This window comes from Phocoena sinus, chromosome 7, assembly GCF_008692025.1.
Source record: "Phocoena sinus isolate mPhoSin1 chromosome 7, mPhoSin1.pri, whole genome shotgun sequence".
In the NCBI taxonomy this organism is placed as follows: domain Eukaryota; kingdom Metazoa; phylum Chordata; class Mammalia; order Artiodactyla; family Phocoenidae; genus Phocoena; species Phocoena sinus.
The window spans coordinates 10,198,253-10,212,672 of NC_045769.1; the positions used below are offsets into that span (position 1 = coordinate 10,198,253).

At 39.5% G+C, this 14,420-nt stretch overlaps 1 protein-coding gene across 4 annotated transcripts in view; it reads left to right on the top strand.

Annotated features, from left to right (window-relative positions):
• The window catches only part of PID1 (phosphotyrosine interaction domain containing 1), a 266,673-nt gene extending 259,606 nt beyond the window's left edge, over positions 1 to 7,067 (top strand). For 3 of the 4 annotated variants that reach the window (XM_032638062.1, XM_032638065.1, XM_032638064.1), the window contains one exon: positions 4,895 to 7,050. In XM_032638062.1, coding sequence (XP_032493953.1) covers positions 4,895 to 5,371 — 477 coding nt within the window. In that variant the 3' untranslated portion in view covers positions 5,372 to 7,050. Of the gene's footprint in view, positions 1 to 4,894 lie in introns of all 4 variants that reach the window. The other variant, XM_032638063.1, reaches the window with a different exon arrangement.
• Positions 7,068 to 14,420: the final 7,353 nt, after the last annotated feature.

Genomic DNA, 14,420 nt, shown 5'->3' on the forward strand with positions numbered 1-14,420 from the left:
CTGTGACAAAGTGAGAGAGTGGCATGGACATATATACACTACCAAACGTAAAATACATAGCTAGTGGGAAGCAGCCGCATAGCACAGGGAGATCAGCTCGGTGCTGTGTGACCACCTAGAGGGGTGGGATAGGGAGGGTGGGAGGGAGGGAGACGCAAGAGGGAAGAGATATGGGAACCTATGTATATGTATAACTGATTCACTTTGTTATAAAGCAGAAACTAACACATCCTTGTAAAGCAATTATACCCCAATAAAGATGTTAAAAAAAAAAAAGAAGTACCCTTGTTAACATTATTTTTTGTATTTATGTAATCTCATGGGATTTCAGACAAAGTTGTCAACTCCCCACAGGTAACAAAACAAAATTTCATTGACTTCCTAAGGTTCACCCAGTGGTATAAGTTAGACCCTCTGACTCATGTTTTGTGTTGGCCACACCTTACAGGAACCAGAGAGCAGTTCATTACCCGGACTGTTTAGGAAGGTTTGGACAGGGTTAGCGCATTTTTATCAGAGAAGACTCACCTAAGAGCCTTGCCGAGAGGCTGGTATTTTCAAGCATCAGGACTGGAGCTGCCATCACCGGAGAATCAGCGGTTCTCTGGCATTTCAGATGCATGTTTGCTAATTCTGTGCTTGGAGGAAGGGCATGTCTGTCCACTACAGCCTCTGTGGCCTCCACTGCAAATCCCAGTTGAGAGCAGACATAAGTTGTGGTGCTCCAGCAAACAGTTGGTGTGAACGTTGGCCCTTGTCAATATCAAAGTTGAGAGGCATCATCACATAATCTGCTCTTAGCCTGTCTCCATATGCAGGTTTAGGAATACTTTGCAAGATGAAGCTAATGGAATATTCAGGATTAGTGCTGGTAGAACTTGTTTATGTCTCTCCTTTCACAGAAAACTTTTGGAAAGATGCCAGAAGCCTGCAGTTCTTTAGATTAAAAGTATTTTTTCTTTGATTTCATTGTAAATAGATTATATGTGTTTTTGAGTTTTAGAAAACAGATAATATACATATTATAAACATATAATAAATATTTGCAAAAAGTGTATATTATATGTTTATATAAAACATATAAATATATATTACCTTATTTTTGTGTGTTCTGTTTTACCTGAAAAGTTTAGGTTTTTGAATCTTACTTTCTGCAGTTATAAAACAAGAATAAATTTTAAAGAAATGCCCAGGCATGGAAGGGAGTGTCATTTACAAAAGCACGAAACAACAGAACGCTATTCTTTCTTTGGGAGGACCCACTGCTTCTAGGGTGTTCATACAAAGCTAAAATTTCTCTGACAGCTCAAAGATGGGAAAAATGAATAAGTGGCTGAAAAGTGAAACTACAAGGAAACGACTCTCATCTAATAGCAAAGTGGTCTAGGAATTCAATACCCCAGTGCTACCACCCCATCTAAGGTTCTTGTCTTTAAAATCGGGTTAGTGATAATAATATTCCATCCTGACCTACAGGGTTGTCAATGGATCTAATGCATGCAAAGTGCTTTTTACCTAAAGTGTGATACAAATATTAGTTATTACTATTCAGTGTGTGTCTTACATTTGGCTGCAAATGTATATAAACAGCAATGTGGGACCTTATGCTTGGTGCATAGTGTGTTGTTTAGGTGATACTAGTGAAACTGGGCCAGTAAATAAATATTACTTTCCTAGTAACTTTAGTACCAAGAGATTACATCTATGTATACATTGAACCTCAGTGTTTAAAACAATTTTTTATATAAGTGTCTACATATTATTAAATAGCTTTCATTGTTGTCGTATTAAACTCTTTGAGTTATAATCTCTGCTCCATTCTTCTCTCAAGCACACTTCCAAAACAAAACTTTATTTCCCTTAAAATCTTTAGTTTTTAAGTAATAAATATTTATGAGAGGAATACATTTTTTTCTTAGTTGTCAAAATTTTACTATTATTAAGCTGCTTTCCACTGGAGGGAACCGTCAACAACTTACAATAAAGTTTTTAAAACTCATCCTTTAATTATATCATGATAGAAACCACTGTATAATTTTTTTTTAAAATTGTGTTTGTGTGAGAGTGTGTGTGTGAGAGAGAGAGAGAGAGAGATTAAAGCACATCAAAGGAGATTCCCTTCCTCTGAAGAATGTTTCTATCAAATATAACAAATATAAACATAGTTATTTCTAGTTTCTGGGGGGACAGTAAGAAAGAATACTTTTCACGTCAAACGCTAAAACTAGTTTACTCCATTTGCTTTTCCACTTCCAAAAGTAAAGATGTCATAGAAAGGAATGAGGTATTGATACATGGTACATCTTGGATGAACCTTGAAAACATTATGCTAAGTGAAAGAAGCCAGACACAAAAGGTCACATATTTTGTGATTCTAATTGTGTGAACTATCTAGAATAGTAAATCTATAATGACAGAAAGCAGATTGGTGGTTGCCAGGGGCTGGAGCGAGGGGATGGTGGAGAGTAACTGCTTAATGGGGCCTGGGTCTCCTCTGGGGTGATGAAAATACTTTGGAACTAGACAGAGCTGATACTTGTATAGCATTTTGACTGCTAAATGCCACTGAAGCATACATTTTTAAATGGTTAATATTATGTGATGTGAATTTCACCTCAATTAAAAAAATAAAATTGTTAAAAGTTAATAAAGATATCATACATACCATATACAGAAAGCACATTTTCAGTAAGTAGCAGAAGTCAAGAGCCATATCTTGTGCATTTCCTAACAAAGCCACCTTTAGTGTGTGACTCCAATCCAGAGTGACAAGGAACTATTCAACCAGTCGCCTCCTTGGGGAGTATAGGCACTTGCAGTGTCTGTCTGAGTCATTTTCCCCCTTCAGTGTATCGCCGAGTATCGTCAGTTTTACCTCTGAATCTCGTTCCCATCTGTCCCCACTGTCCTTTCCCGCGACCTCTGCTCCTAAGTCAGGCCACCTCTGTCTCCTGGCTGTGCTACTGCAACAACTTCCTGCCTGAGCATTCTGCTGCTAGGCAGCTCTCCCCATCCGTCTTTCTTCCTGGCATCTGTCAAGCCGTCCAAGTTCACAACCTCCATCAAATCCAGGTACCCCTTGGACTGTAGACCCTCAGTGACATCCCATCAAGAGCAGAGAAGACCTGACTCCTCAGAGGGCATGCAAGGCCAGCTTTCAAAGTTCAGCCTGTTTTTATCCAGCGGTCATGGGCCATCTGTCTCTCCTTCATGGCTGTCTTAGGGCACATGTAGGGCAAATGTGTGGTCAGGCCAAAGTGCCCCATGTGCCCAGACAGGTGAGGCCTTTCCCCGCTGCAGCCCCTGCCTTCCTCCTCCTTCTTCCTGCTCACCATCTGATTTGCTGGGCTCTTATCTAGGTTTTGAAGCTCTGTTGCTTTGAAATCCAATGACTCCCCTCCCAGAGCATGGTGGGTGCCATCACTGGCTCTGCTAAATGCTCAGGGTACTTGGTGGTACCCTTTGCCTCTCCTTTTCATGGGCTGCCTCGCATCATAGTTGTACCTGTGCATGTGCAAAGGGCTGGTGGTTTGTCCAGGACCACCCACCCGGTGAACTGATGAGCTGGGATTTGTTCTCATCTTCACCTGCCTCAAAGACGGTGCTCTGAACACATATTCAGCTACTTTCTTCCCCGTCCTCCCTCTCCCCCATGCCCACCTGGCACATTGCCATTGTACATAATAGATTCCTAGTAAATATTTCTAGAGTGGGCAGCACTTGTGCCTCTTTACTAAGAGTCATCTTTTTAAAGGGATTAGCCAATGAACTCTTGTATAAGAGCTAACCAAAACACAAAAAGATGCAACAGGACTTAACGTCTGTGCCCTGAACTTTTTGTCTGTGGACTTTATTGTCCCATTAAACAGAAACATTGATTTGGAATCATTGTGGCTAAATGTCCTTGCTCAGTTCTCACCATTTCTCTGGACCTTTTTCTGGTCTTTTTTTCCTAAAATTCATAGCACTTACACCCGTGCCTCTAATTTTGAGCCAAATTACATACTATTTTGTGTTATTTCTTAAATGATTTCTTCAGTTTTATGTGTTTCCATAATGCAGGTGCCCAGGGGTAGAGGGTCTATCCATGTTGATGAGTGAAAAAAAACAAAAATGAGAGAATGAACATCTTTTCTTGGTATATCATAAACCGATTTTTTAAAGGACACTATCTGAATCACCTGGAATTATTTTTCTTTGTTTTAGTGTTGCCCGTCTAGCTATTTGATAAACCAGGGTTCTAATCTTAACCTATCTGTAGATCTTTCATTTTTTATCACTCTAGCCAGATGCCCATCAGTTCAAAAATTGCTTAAACTTTATCTTGGTGAGAAAACAGTCATGTTTTAGGCCATAATTGAAATAGAACAGTTTTTGTGTCCTTGGCATTTGCTAGAAGCAAGTAGCTTAAGTGAAATCAGACATTTAGTGATTTGGAAAGAGAACCAGAGTAGGAGATAAGTGTAATAAAGATTTTGTTTTTCAGATGCAACATCCTTTTGACTCCTTCTTATCATTAAATTCTGCGTGTGTTTGGTTGAAAATAAACTTCAAGTGGATTTATGGTGTCAAAGAAATGCCAAATTTGGAAAAGATCATAATCATTCATTCTAATTTGAGTTTAAAAGGGGGCTGAGGGAGGGAGAGTAGGTCTCTAAAACTCTAATTTTTTAAGTTTAACCCTATTTTTAAATTTCAGTACCTTTGCCAAGGGGTCAACTTGTTAGGGAGAAAAAATATAAATTCAGATGACAGTTATTCTTTTAGGGAGCAAGAAAGCTGTCTCTCCGTCCTTCCAGGGTGACGCCATGACCGTTTGAGAACATCAGTGAACAAGCAGAACGAAGAGAATACTGCTGACCTCTTCCTTTTTCTTCCTCTCTTACTTCTGCAGGTGACCTATCTGGGTAAGGTCCCCACCACAGGCATGCAGTTTTTGTCAGGCTGCACAGAAAAGCCGGTCATCGAGCTCTGGAAAAAGCACACGCTAGCCCGAGAAGACGTCTTTCCAGCCAATGCCCTCCTGGAAATCCGACCGTTCCAAGTGTGGCTCCATCACCTCGACCACAAAGGGGAGGCCACGGTGCACATGGATACCTTCCAGGTGGCCCGCATTGCCTACTGCACCGCCGACCACAACGTGAGCCCTGACATCTTCGCCTGGGTTTACAGGGAGATTAATGACGACCTGTCCTACCAGATGGACTGCCACGCTGTCGAGTGCGAGAGCAAGCTGGAGGCCAAGAAGCTGGCCCACGCCATGATGGAGGCCTTCAAGAAGACTTTCCACAGTATGAAGAGCGACGGCCGGATCCACAGGAACAGCTCCTCGGAAGAGGTGTCCCAGGAATTGGAATCCGATGACGGCTGAGTGAACTGAGGATGCTTCAGCAAAGGCAGCATTGGTCAAGGCGTTCAAGACAAGCGATGGATAAGCAATGATTCAAATTTGGGATGAAAAGACTGCCAAATTATTGGCTGACCAAGCTTTTAAAATTCAGAAGAGCAATTCTAAATCTAAAGAAATGTATTATTAAAGTAATTACATTGAAATCTGCTGCTGCTGTGACTATGAGGAAGGTGGGAGTGTGGCTGGGGAGGAAAGTTCTAGACTCTGGTCTTCTTCTTTTTTTTTTCTTCTCATTTTCCAATGCCTCCCTCTAGGAGCTCTCCATGCCGATTTTCAGCGCTCTCAGGCAAATCCACTGCAGCTGTTTATGTGATGGACCATCCCAACTTGCCTTACGAAACCCAACAAGAATGTTAGATGCCCCTATAGGATCCCTAGTTGTGTGGGGAGGTGGTCAGTGCTGTTGCTGGCGAGGAGGCCTCTGGACTAAAGGAACACCTCAGGCTGATCCTGAGAGCTCCTCTCCCCTGGCTGGCTTCAGATTCTCGCCTCAGTAAGCAAATCAGCACAGCCGTTATTGAGCTTTACAGCTAACAACCTGATAGTTGGCAGTTAATTCACAGTTAAAGGTAGTGCTTTTATTACATAAGTATATCAAGTAGTACCCTCTTATTGTATTCACTTCATCTATCTTCTTAGAACACTTGCAACTACTAATAGCCCCCTTCCTCCGCCTGCCCCATCCTCCCTCTCCGCCCTTCCAGCCCGCGCCACCATCCCCACAGAGATGCAGCCTCACCCTACACTGCAGGACACCAAAAGGGAAGAAAATAACCAAGCAGGTGAAAGAAACAATCAAACAAAGTGGGAGTTTCAAACCACCACCACCACCACAGATAGGTTGGAAAAAGGGAATGAGTTATCAGCGACTGAACAAGCTCCTTGTAGGCTGTCCTTTCTTCAACCCCGATTTATGGTAACTTATTTAGTTGATGGTCCTTTCTGATGAACCTTTCATGGCAAGCTTCAAATCTGAGTTGGTATCACTAAGGAATCTTTGACCCATCACTCAACACTACGCTCGAGTAGGAAACAAATGATATAAACCAGACTTATCTAGAGAACCTCTGTCCATTCTAAAGGGAAATCTGACCTTCTTATCTTCCAATTGGATTGATCTCTTAGGGTCAGAGTTGCCAGTTTGTTCGGTATTTCTAATGAGAAATTCTCACTAAGAGAGCCTGAGTTTTCTCAGTTTGATGGATCTTTAAATATCATAAACGCAAAGAGTCACTATTGAATGACATTGAAAGGATTGGCTAAAATCCATGCATTTAAGGCCGAGAGCAGATGACTAGTTTTCCAGGTACTGCTCCTTTCTGAAAGTCTGTTTTGAATCCTGGTAATAATTTTAGGGGCACTAGGACACCTTACAGAAGCCTTAAATGAGAGTTTATTGAATCCAGAGAGCAGTGGTGTCGGCGTTTTGGTCTGTGTATCCGTGTGTCCATGTCTGCGTTTGTGTGTGTGTACGTGTGCCCCCGAGTGTGGGTCCAGTGTTAAGGCATGTAGAATAAGCATGGAGTCACATTGAGGGGAATGCACCTCTTGGAGATATGCTTGCTGCTTCACAACAAATGTAAACGACTCTTTAGCATAAATGCATTCATTCTTCAATAAAAAATATGTTCGCATTAATACAGTTGAGGAGTTTCATGTTTTATATGTCGTTCCTTTTTTAAGTGAAGAAAACCTGAAGGACAAAATAGATCAGATTGAATAAATAGGGAATTCTCTCTAAAAATATGTTAAAACTTGGTCATCAATAACCCATTCCTTGACGGTGTTAAAAAAAAATCCTGTTTTATTTTCTAATGCTCTATTTTTATGTAAAAATGACTGCCCCTTCGTTGAGATGGTAACGCGTCAATAATTGAAAGTTATTTAGTGTGATGGGCTTATTTCAGAGGTGAGTCTTCTGGAATATTTTACAAATGATGGCTGTTTATAAAATCTCACGAGCCTCTTGGGAGAACCTGCACTGAAATCGGGGAAGGTAAACAGAGTGAGTCCTTCTGACAGAACTGGTTAAAAATGTCTCCTTCAGGCCATGATTTCTCAGAACAGCCCCATTAATCAAGCAAGGCAGGTGGCCATGGAGCCTGTATGTCTTGAGCAATACTCTTCATGGAATCAGTACCACATATAAAGGCTTCAAAAGTGAAAATACGGGTGCCTGCTAAAGAGAGGAACTCAAAGAAGCATTACTACCTCACTCCTCCGATGAAAATGGCATTTTCTTTCAAGTCGAACTTTTCTCATTTTCATGTTCACTCCACTGTCCTTGTATATGCTTTGAAGAGGGGGAGAAAGAAAAGAAAGAATCCAGCCACCATGTGTTTCCAAACAATGCCACTTTCTTCTCTCAGCAACATTTGGATTGCAAGTGCACATATGGTTATTTTTTTTTTTTGCAGTACACGGGCCTCTCACTGTTGTGGCCTCTCCCATTGCGGAGCACAGGCTCCGGACGCGCAGGCTCAACGGCCATGGCTCACGGGCCCAGCAACTCTGCGACATGTGGGATCTTCCCGGACCGGGGCACGAACCCGTGTCCTCCGCATCAGCAGGCAGACTCTCAACCACTGCGCCACCAGGGAAGCCCACATATGGTTATTTATCGCAGAAAGCATTTGCTGGTATTCTTTTCAGGGTACTAAGTGTGACACGCTAAGTAGTTGACTCTGATAATATTGGCAATAGCTTTTGCTTAGTGATTAGTAAGCAATTTTATACTCGACTTTCTAGCCTGGTGAGCACAAAGCACTTTTGTGTACCTCAACTCATAAGCCCCTCAGAAGGATACTGAAGGTAGATATGGCATTTGCTTTAGAGATGAGGAAACTGAGGTTCAGAGACACTGTATAACTTGGCCAAGGTAGCACAGCTCAGATGTGTTCGACGGGGACAAAAACCCTCTGACTTCTGATCCAGGGCTGTTGCTCTAATTTGGATATTTTATTTCCATTCCTCTTAAAACCCTCTAGCTTATCTTAAATTAGCATCCTAAGCCACTAGTAATAAATATCCTTTGCTATTCATGTTTGAAGTCATTTTTTATAGCAAGAGAAAAAGTTTTAAAAGCAAACAAAGGCCCAAGAAATTTTATTTGAGCACGAATAACATAATATGAGATTTTGTTTAAGTATTTTATTGGCTGTGGTCAATGGACAAAATACTCTTTTTACCCCTAAAACCAAGATGCATGTTTTGTTTTGTTTTTCTCAGGACATGTTAAAACTTTGAATCAAATCCTTCTATTACAGGATTCTATAGCAGCCTGTAATTTCCCTTCGTGTCCTCCATTGAAGTTTTCAATTACATATTTATTTTTATAATTATGTAAATATTTTTTAAGCCTCTGGGGATGGAAGTGTCTTTAAGATGGGGATTTTTTTTTTTTTTTTTCCTTTTTGTTCACGTTCTATCCTCAGCTTCCATCACAGGACCGGTCATCTAGGGGGAACTCAGTAAGTTTCTTTTAGCAGGATGGAGGGAGGGAGAGACAGATGGAAGGAAAAGTTACTATGTGAGGCTTTGATTTGCAAGTTCTAGCACAGAATCCTGGAATCCTGGATGGAACCCTAGAGAATCCCTTGCCCACTTTCTTCAAAGGTGAGCAAATGGCTTTTTACTGAAGGAAAACATCATTCCTTACCTAATTCCAGAACGAGTTTGTGGCTGCTTAGAGATAGAAGAAGAATGTTCGAAGTGAGCTATATGATTGAAGTAGAACAAACGTTATCCCAGGGAAGTAGACAGAATGTATTTTAAGGAAGGTGCATTTAGTAGATTATGGAATTTTTGTCATACATTTGCTTTGTTTATTTCTGCTGCTGAAAGAGAAGAGAGAGAGAGTGATGGGGGAGGGTGTTTTACTTTTCTGATAGTATGAAGCAGATGAATTTAACTTTTTTCCCCGAATTTATACATCAGAAAATACTTTTTTCTTTGTCCTCTCTGTTTTTTTCCACTTTGACTTTCCTCCTTCCCTTCCTCCTTTCCTACCTTAACTATTTAATTATATACATCATAACATCCCAGACTTTCTTTGATTTTAGCAGGGAAGAGCATATATGCTCTGAATCTGAGATCACGTTTTGGTTCATGGTCCATTGATGCAAAATTTGACAAGACTGTCGAACCCTGCAGATGATCCTAAATTGCTCTTATTTATTATTTTTTTTCCAGTCAGATGGAACATGATGACAATTTAATTCTTCATAGCTTACTATTTCTTAGGCATTCCTAAAGTGTGCTATCTTCTCATCTCCTCGATATAACCTAGACTAAACAGCAGTGAAGGGAAAGATTCCCCTAATTGTCATATTCTTATTCAAGAAATGTTCCTATTAGATGCCGGGATTGGGCTTTTGGAGTAATTTTATGGGATGCATTGTTCAACCTAAGAACTTTGGCTGCTCTTTCTGAAGAGGTGCCAGCTGATAATAGTCACTGAGAGACTATGTTTGTTGCATAAACCCAAGCTTAGAAAGAAAAACAACTGATGGGTAAAGCAAGTTGCTAAGAGGAAGAAAAAATCTAAGCCATCTTATTTTGGATACTTATAAATAAACTATATTTGTTGAAAATGAATCTAAGACGTGGTCTTGTACATTTGAGCAAAGCTGGCATTCACAGAGACATTTGGGGAACTGTTTCTTATGGCATGTCCTAGTAAGATTAGCCTGGGTTTTGCTTATGCACCCAAAATTAGGCATTCAAACAGAATCTGAATAGTGTTTTGCTTAGGAAACTTAATGACTTTCATTTATAAACATTCTCAAGTTCCTACTTTTCAATAGCTTGGCTTAGAGGCTGCGACTACAAGGTGCTGATGTATTATGAAAATGGAATTACTGAAGCATTACACATATTTTCAACTCCTTCATAGAAATTCCCAATAATGGTCCATACTTTCATATCTATAACTTCACTTAACAACTATTTTCTTAATAAAAATGGTTTTATCCCTTTATCTAAGCATATATATTAGACCAAGGTTGAGTCATTTGAAAACATAATCAGATCTGTGAAATGAAACGTGACACTACATGGAACCTGCTTGGTTTCAAACCTGTAATTACGTGGCCTGATTACCATCTCAGAACGTTCTTTGTCCTTTGGGGGGAAAACTTAAGAGAAACATTTAAGGAAACACCAACTTGCAAGGAAGAGCCAAGAGTTGACTCCATTCCAGGGTCACTTTTTAATGTAAACTTGGGATCAACTAAGACCAAGTCTCATCACAGGTCTGACCATAATGGTTCTGATACCAATTTTGCACAGGAAATAATCTAATAATAAATTTTATTATGTTCACAATTGGATTAACTTCATGTAGATGCTATTATGGTTATAAAAACATTTTAATTTGGAAGCTTAGGATGGAATTAGACCTTTAATTCAGCCTTTTGCCAAATTATCTATTGCCTTTCTCTATTTTAATTATCTGTCCTAGCTTTTCCTAGGATTTAGAACCACACTTTTAGAAATTAGTATAGAAAAACCTCATTAATTTAGCTGGAACTATTTAAGAGTTTGTGGTTTTGGCCTTGAAAAGCTGAAGTTTTATGCTTATTTTTAATAAGCAAATAGGATGAATTAATGTTGTTGTTGGAAGTGTTTACCTATTGAGGAAAACACTGCTTCTGCATATTCAAATAGCAATTTACCGGACATAGTGTAATTTTAGCACAAGTAGAAGCAGGTCCAGCTGAAAGTGAGACTTTGATTGCTGGTTTCAAGCTATCCTTTTCTATTGATTAGAGTGGGCTCTCCACAAACAACAGACGGTTAATGCAATTGTAGGATTCAGAGCCCTTAAAGGTAATAAAATGCGTCTTTTAAAAAAATATGCATTATTTACATATATCTTTACCTTCAATTAGTATAAATGTTTGGTCTTAACCATGACCACCCCCCCAAAAAAAAACCCTGAAGTGACTAACTCTTCTTGTTTCTCATAGAAAAATCGCTATAAAAATCGCTATGAAAATCAATGAAATTGAAGTTCTTTTTTTTTTTAAACATCTTTATTGGAGTATAATTGTTTTACAATGGTGTGTTAGTTTATGCTTTATAACAAAGTGAATCAGTTATACATTTACATATGTTCCCATATCTCTTCCCTCTTGCGTCTCCCTCCCTCCCACACTCCCTATCCCAACCCTCTAGGTGGTCACACAGCACCGAGCTGATCTCCCTGTGCTATACGGCTGCTTCCCACTAGCTATCTATTTTACATTTGGTAGTGTGTATATGTCCATGCCACTCTCTCACTTTGTCACAGCTTACCCTTCCCCCTCCCCATGTCCTCAAGTCCATTCTCTAGTAGGTCTGTGTCTTTATTCCCGTCTTACCGCTAGGTTCTTCATGACATTTTTTTTTCTAAGATTCCATATATATGTGTTAGCATACGGTACTTGTCTTTCTCTTTCTGACTTGCTTCACTCTGTATGACAGACTCTAGGTCCATCCACCTCAATACAAATAACTCACTTTCGTTTATTTTTATGGCTGAGTAATATTCCATTGTATATATGTGCCACATCTTCTTTATCCATTCATCTGTTGATGGACATTTAGGTTGCTTGCATCTCCTGGCTATTGTAAATAGAGCTGCAATGAACATTTTGGTACAGGACTCTTTTTGAATTATGGTTTTCTCAGGGTATATGCCCAGTAGTGGGATTGCTGGGTCATATGGTAGTTCTGTTTGTAGTTTTTTAAGGAGCCTCCATACCGTTCTCCATAGTGGCTGTATCAATTTACATTCCCACCAAGAGTGCAAGAGGGTTCCCGTTTCTCCACACCCTCTCCAGCATTTATTGTTTCTAGATTTTTTGATGATGGCCATTCTGACTGGTGTGAGATGATATCTCATGGTACTTTTGGTTTTCATTTCTCTAAAGATTAATGACGTTGAGTATTCTTTCATGTGTTTGTTGGCAATCTGTATATCTTCTTTGAAGAAATGTCTATTTAGGTCTTCTGCCCATTTTTGGATTGGGTTGTTTGTTTTTTGGTTATTGAGCTGCATGAGATGCTTGTAAATTTTGGAGATTAATCCTTTGTCAGTTGCTTCATTTGCAAATATTTTCTCCCATTCTGAGGGTTGTCTTTTGGTCTTGTTTGTGGTTTCCTGTGCTGTGCAAAAGGTTTTAAGTTTCGTTAGGTCACATTAGTTTATTTTTGTTTTCATTTCTATTTCTCTAGGAGGTGGGTCAAAAAGGATCTTGCTGTGATTTATGTCATAGAGTGCTCTGCCTATGTTTTCCTCTAAGAGGTTGATAGTGTCTGGCCTTACATTTAGGTCACGAATCCTTTTTGAGTTTATTTTTGTGTATGGTGTTAGGAAGTGTTCCAATTTCATACTTTTACATATACCTGTCCAGTTTTTCCCAGCACCACTTATTGAAGAGGCTGCCTTTTCTCCACTGTATATTCTTGCCTCCTTTATCAAAGTTAACGTGACCATATGTGCGTGGGTTTATCTCTGGGCTTTCTATCCTGTTCCATTGATCTATATTTCTGTTTTTGTGCCAGTACCATACTGTCTTGATGACTGTGGCTTTGTAGTATAGTCTAAAGTCAGGGAGCCTGATTCCTCCAGCTCCATTTTTCATTCTCAAGATTGCTTTGGCTATTCGGGTCTTTGTGTTTCCATACAGATTGTGAAATTTTTTGTTCTACTTCTGTGAAAAATGCCATTGGTAGTTTGATAGGGATTGCATTGAATCTGTAGATTGCTTTGGGTAGTAGAGTCACTTTCACAATGTTGATTCTTCCAATCCAAGAACATGATATATCTCTCCATCTATTTATATCATCTTTAATTTCTTTCATCAGTGTCTTATAATTTTCTGCATACAGGTCTTTTGTCTCCTTAGGTAGGTTTATTCCTAAATATTTTATTCTTTTTGTTGCAGTGGTAAATGGGAGTGTTTTCTTAATTTCACTTTCAGATTTCTTCATCATTAGTGTATAGGAATACCAGAGATTTCTGTGGATTAATTTTGTATCCTGCTACTTTACCAAATTCATTGATTAGCCCTGGTAGTTTATTGGTAGCATCTTTAGGATTTTCTATGTATAGCATCATGTCATCTGCAAACAGTGACAGCTTTACTTCTTCTTTTCCAATTTGGATTCCTTTTATTTCTCTTTCTTCTCTGATTGCTGTGGCAAAAACTTCCAAAACTATGTTGAATAAGAGTGGTGAGAGTGGGCAACCTTGTCTTCTTCCTGATCTTAGTGGAAATGCTTTCAGTTTCTCACCATTGAGGACGATGTTGGCTGTGGGTTTGTCATATATGGCCTTTATTATGTTGAGGAAAGTTCCCTCTGTGCCTACTTTCTGCAGGGTTTTTATCATTAACGGGTGTTGAATTTTGTCGAAAGATTTCTCTGCATCTATTGAGATGATCATATGGTTTTTCTCCTTCAATTTTTTAATATGGTGTATCACATTTATTGATTTGCGTATATTGAAGAAACCTTGCATTCCTGGAATAAACCCCACTTGATCATGGTGTATGGTCCTTTTAATGCGCTGTTGGATTCTGTTTGCTAGTATTTTGTTGAGGATTTTTGCATCTATGTTCCTCAGTGATATTGGCCTGTAGTTTTCTTTCTTTGTGACATCTTTGTCTGGTTTTGGTATCAGGGTGATGGTGGCCTCATCGAATGAGTTTGGGAGTGTCCCTCCCTCTGTTATATTTTGGAAGAGTTTGAGATGGATAGGTGTTAGCTCTTCTCTAAATGTTTGATAGAATTCTCCTGTGAAGCCATCTGGTCCTGGACTTTTGTTTGTTGGAAGATTTTTAATCACAGTTTCAATTTCAGTGCTTGTGATTGGTCTGTTCATATTTTCTATTTCTTCCTGGTTCAGTCTCGGCAGATTGTGCATTTCTAAGAATTTGTCCATTTCTTTCAGGTTGTCCATTTTATCGGCATAGAGTTGCTTGTAGTAATCTCTCATGATCCTTTGTATTTCTGCAGTGTCAGT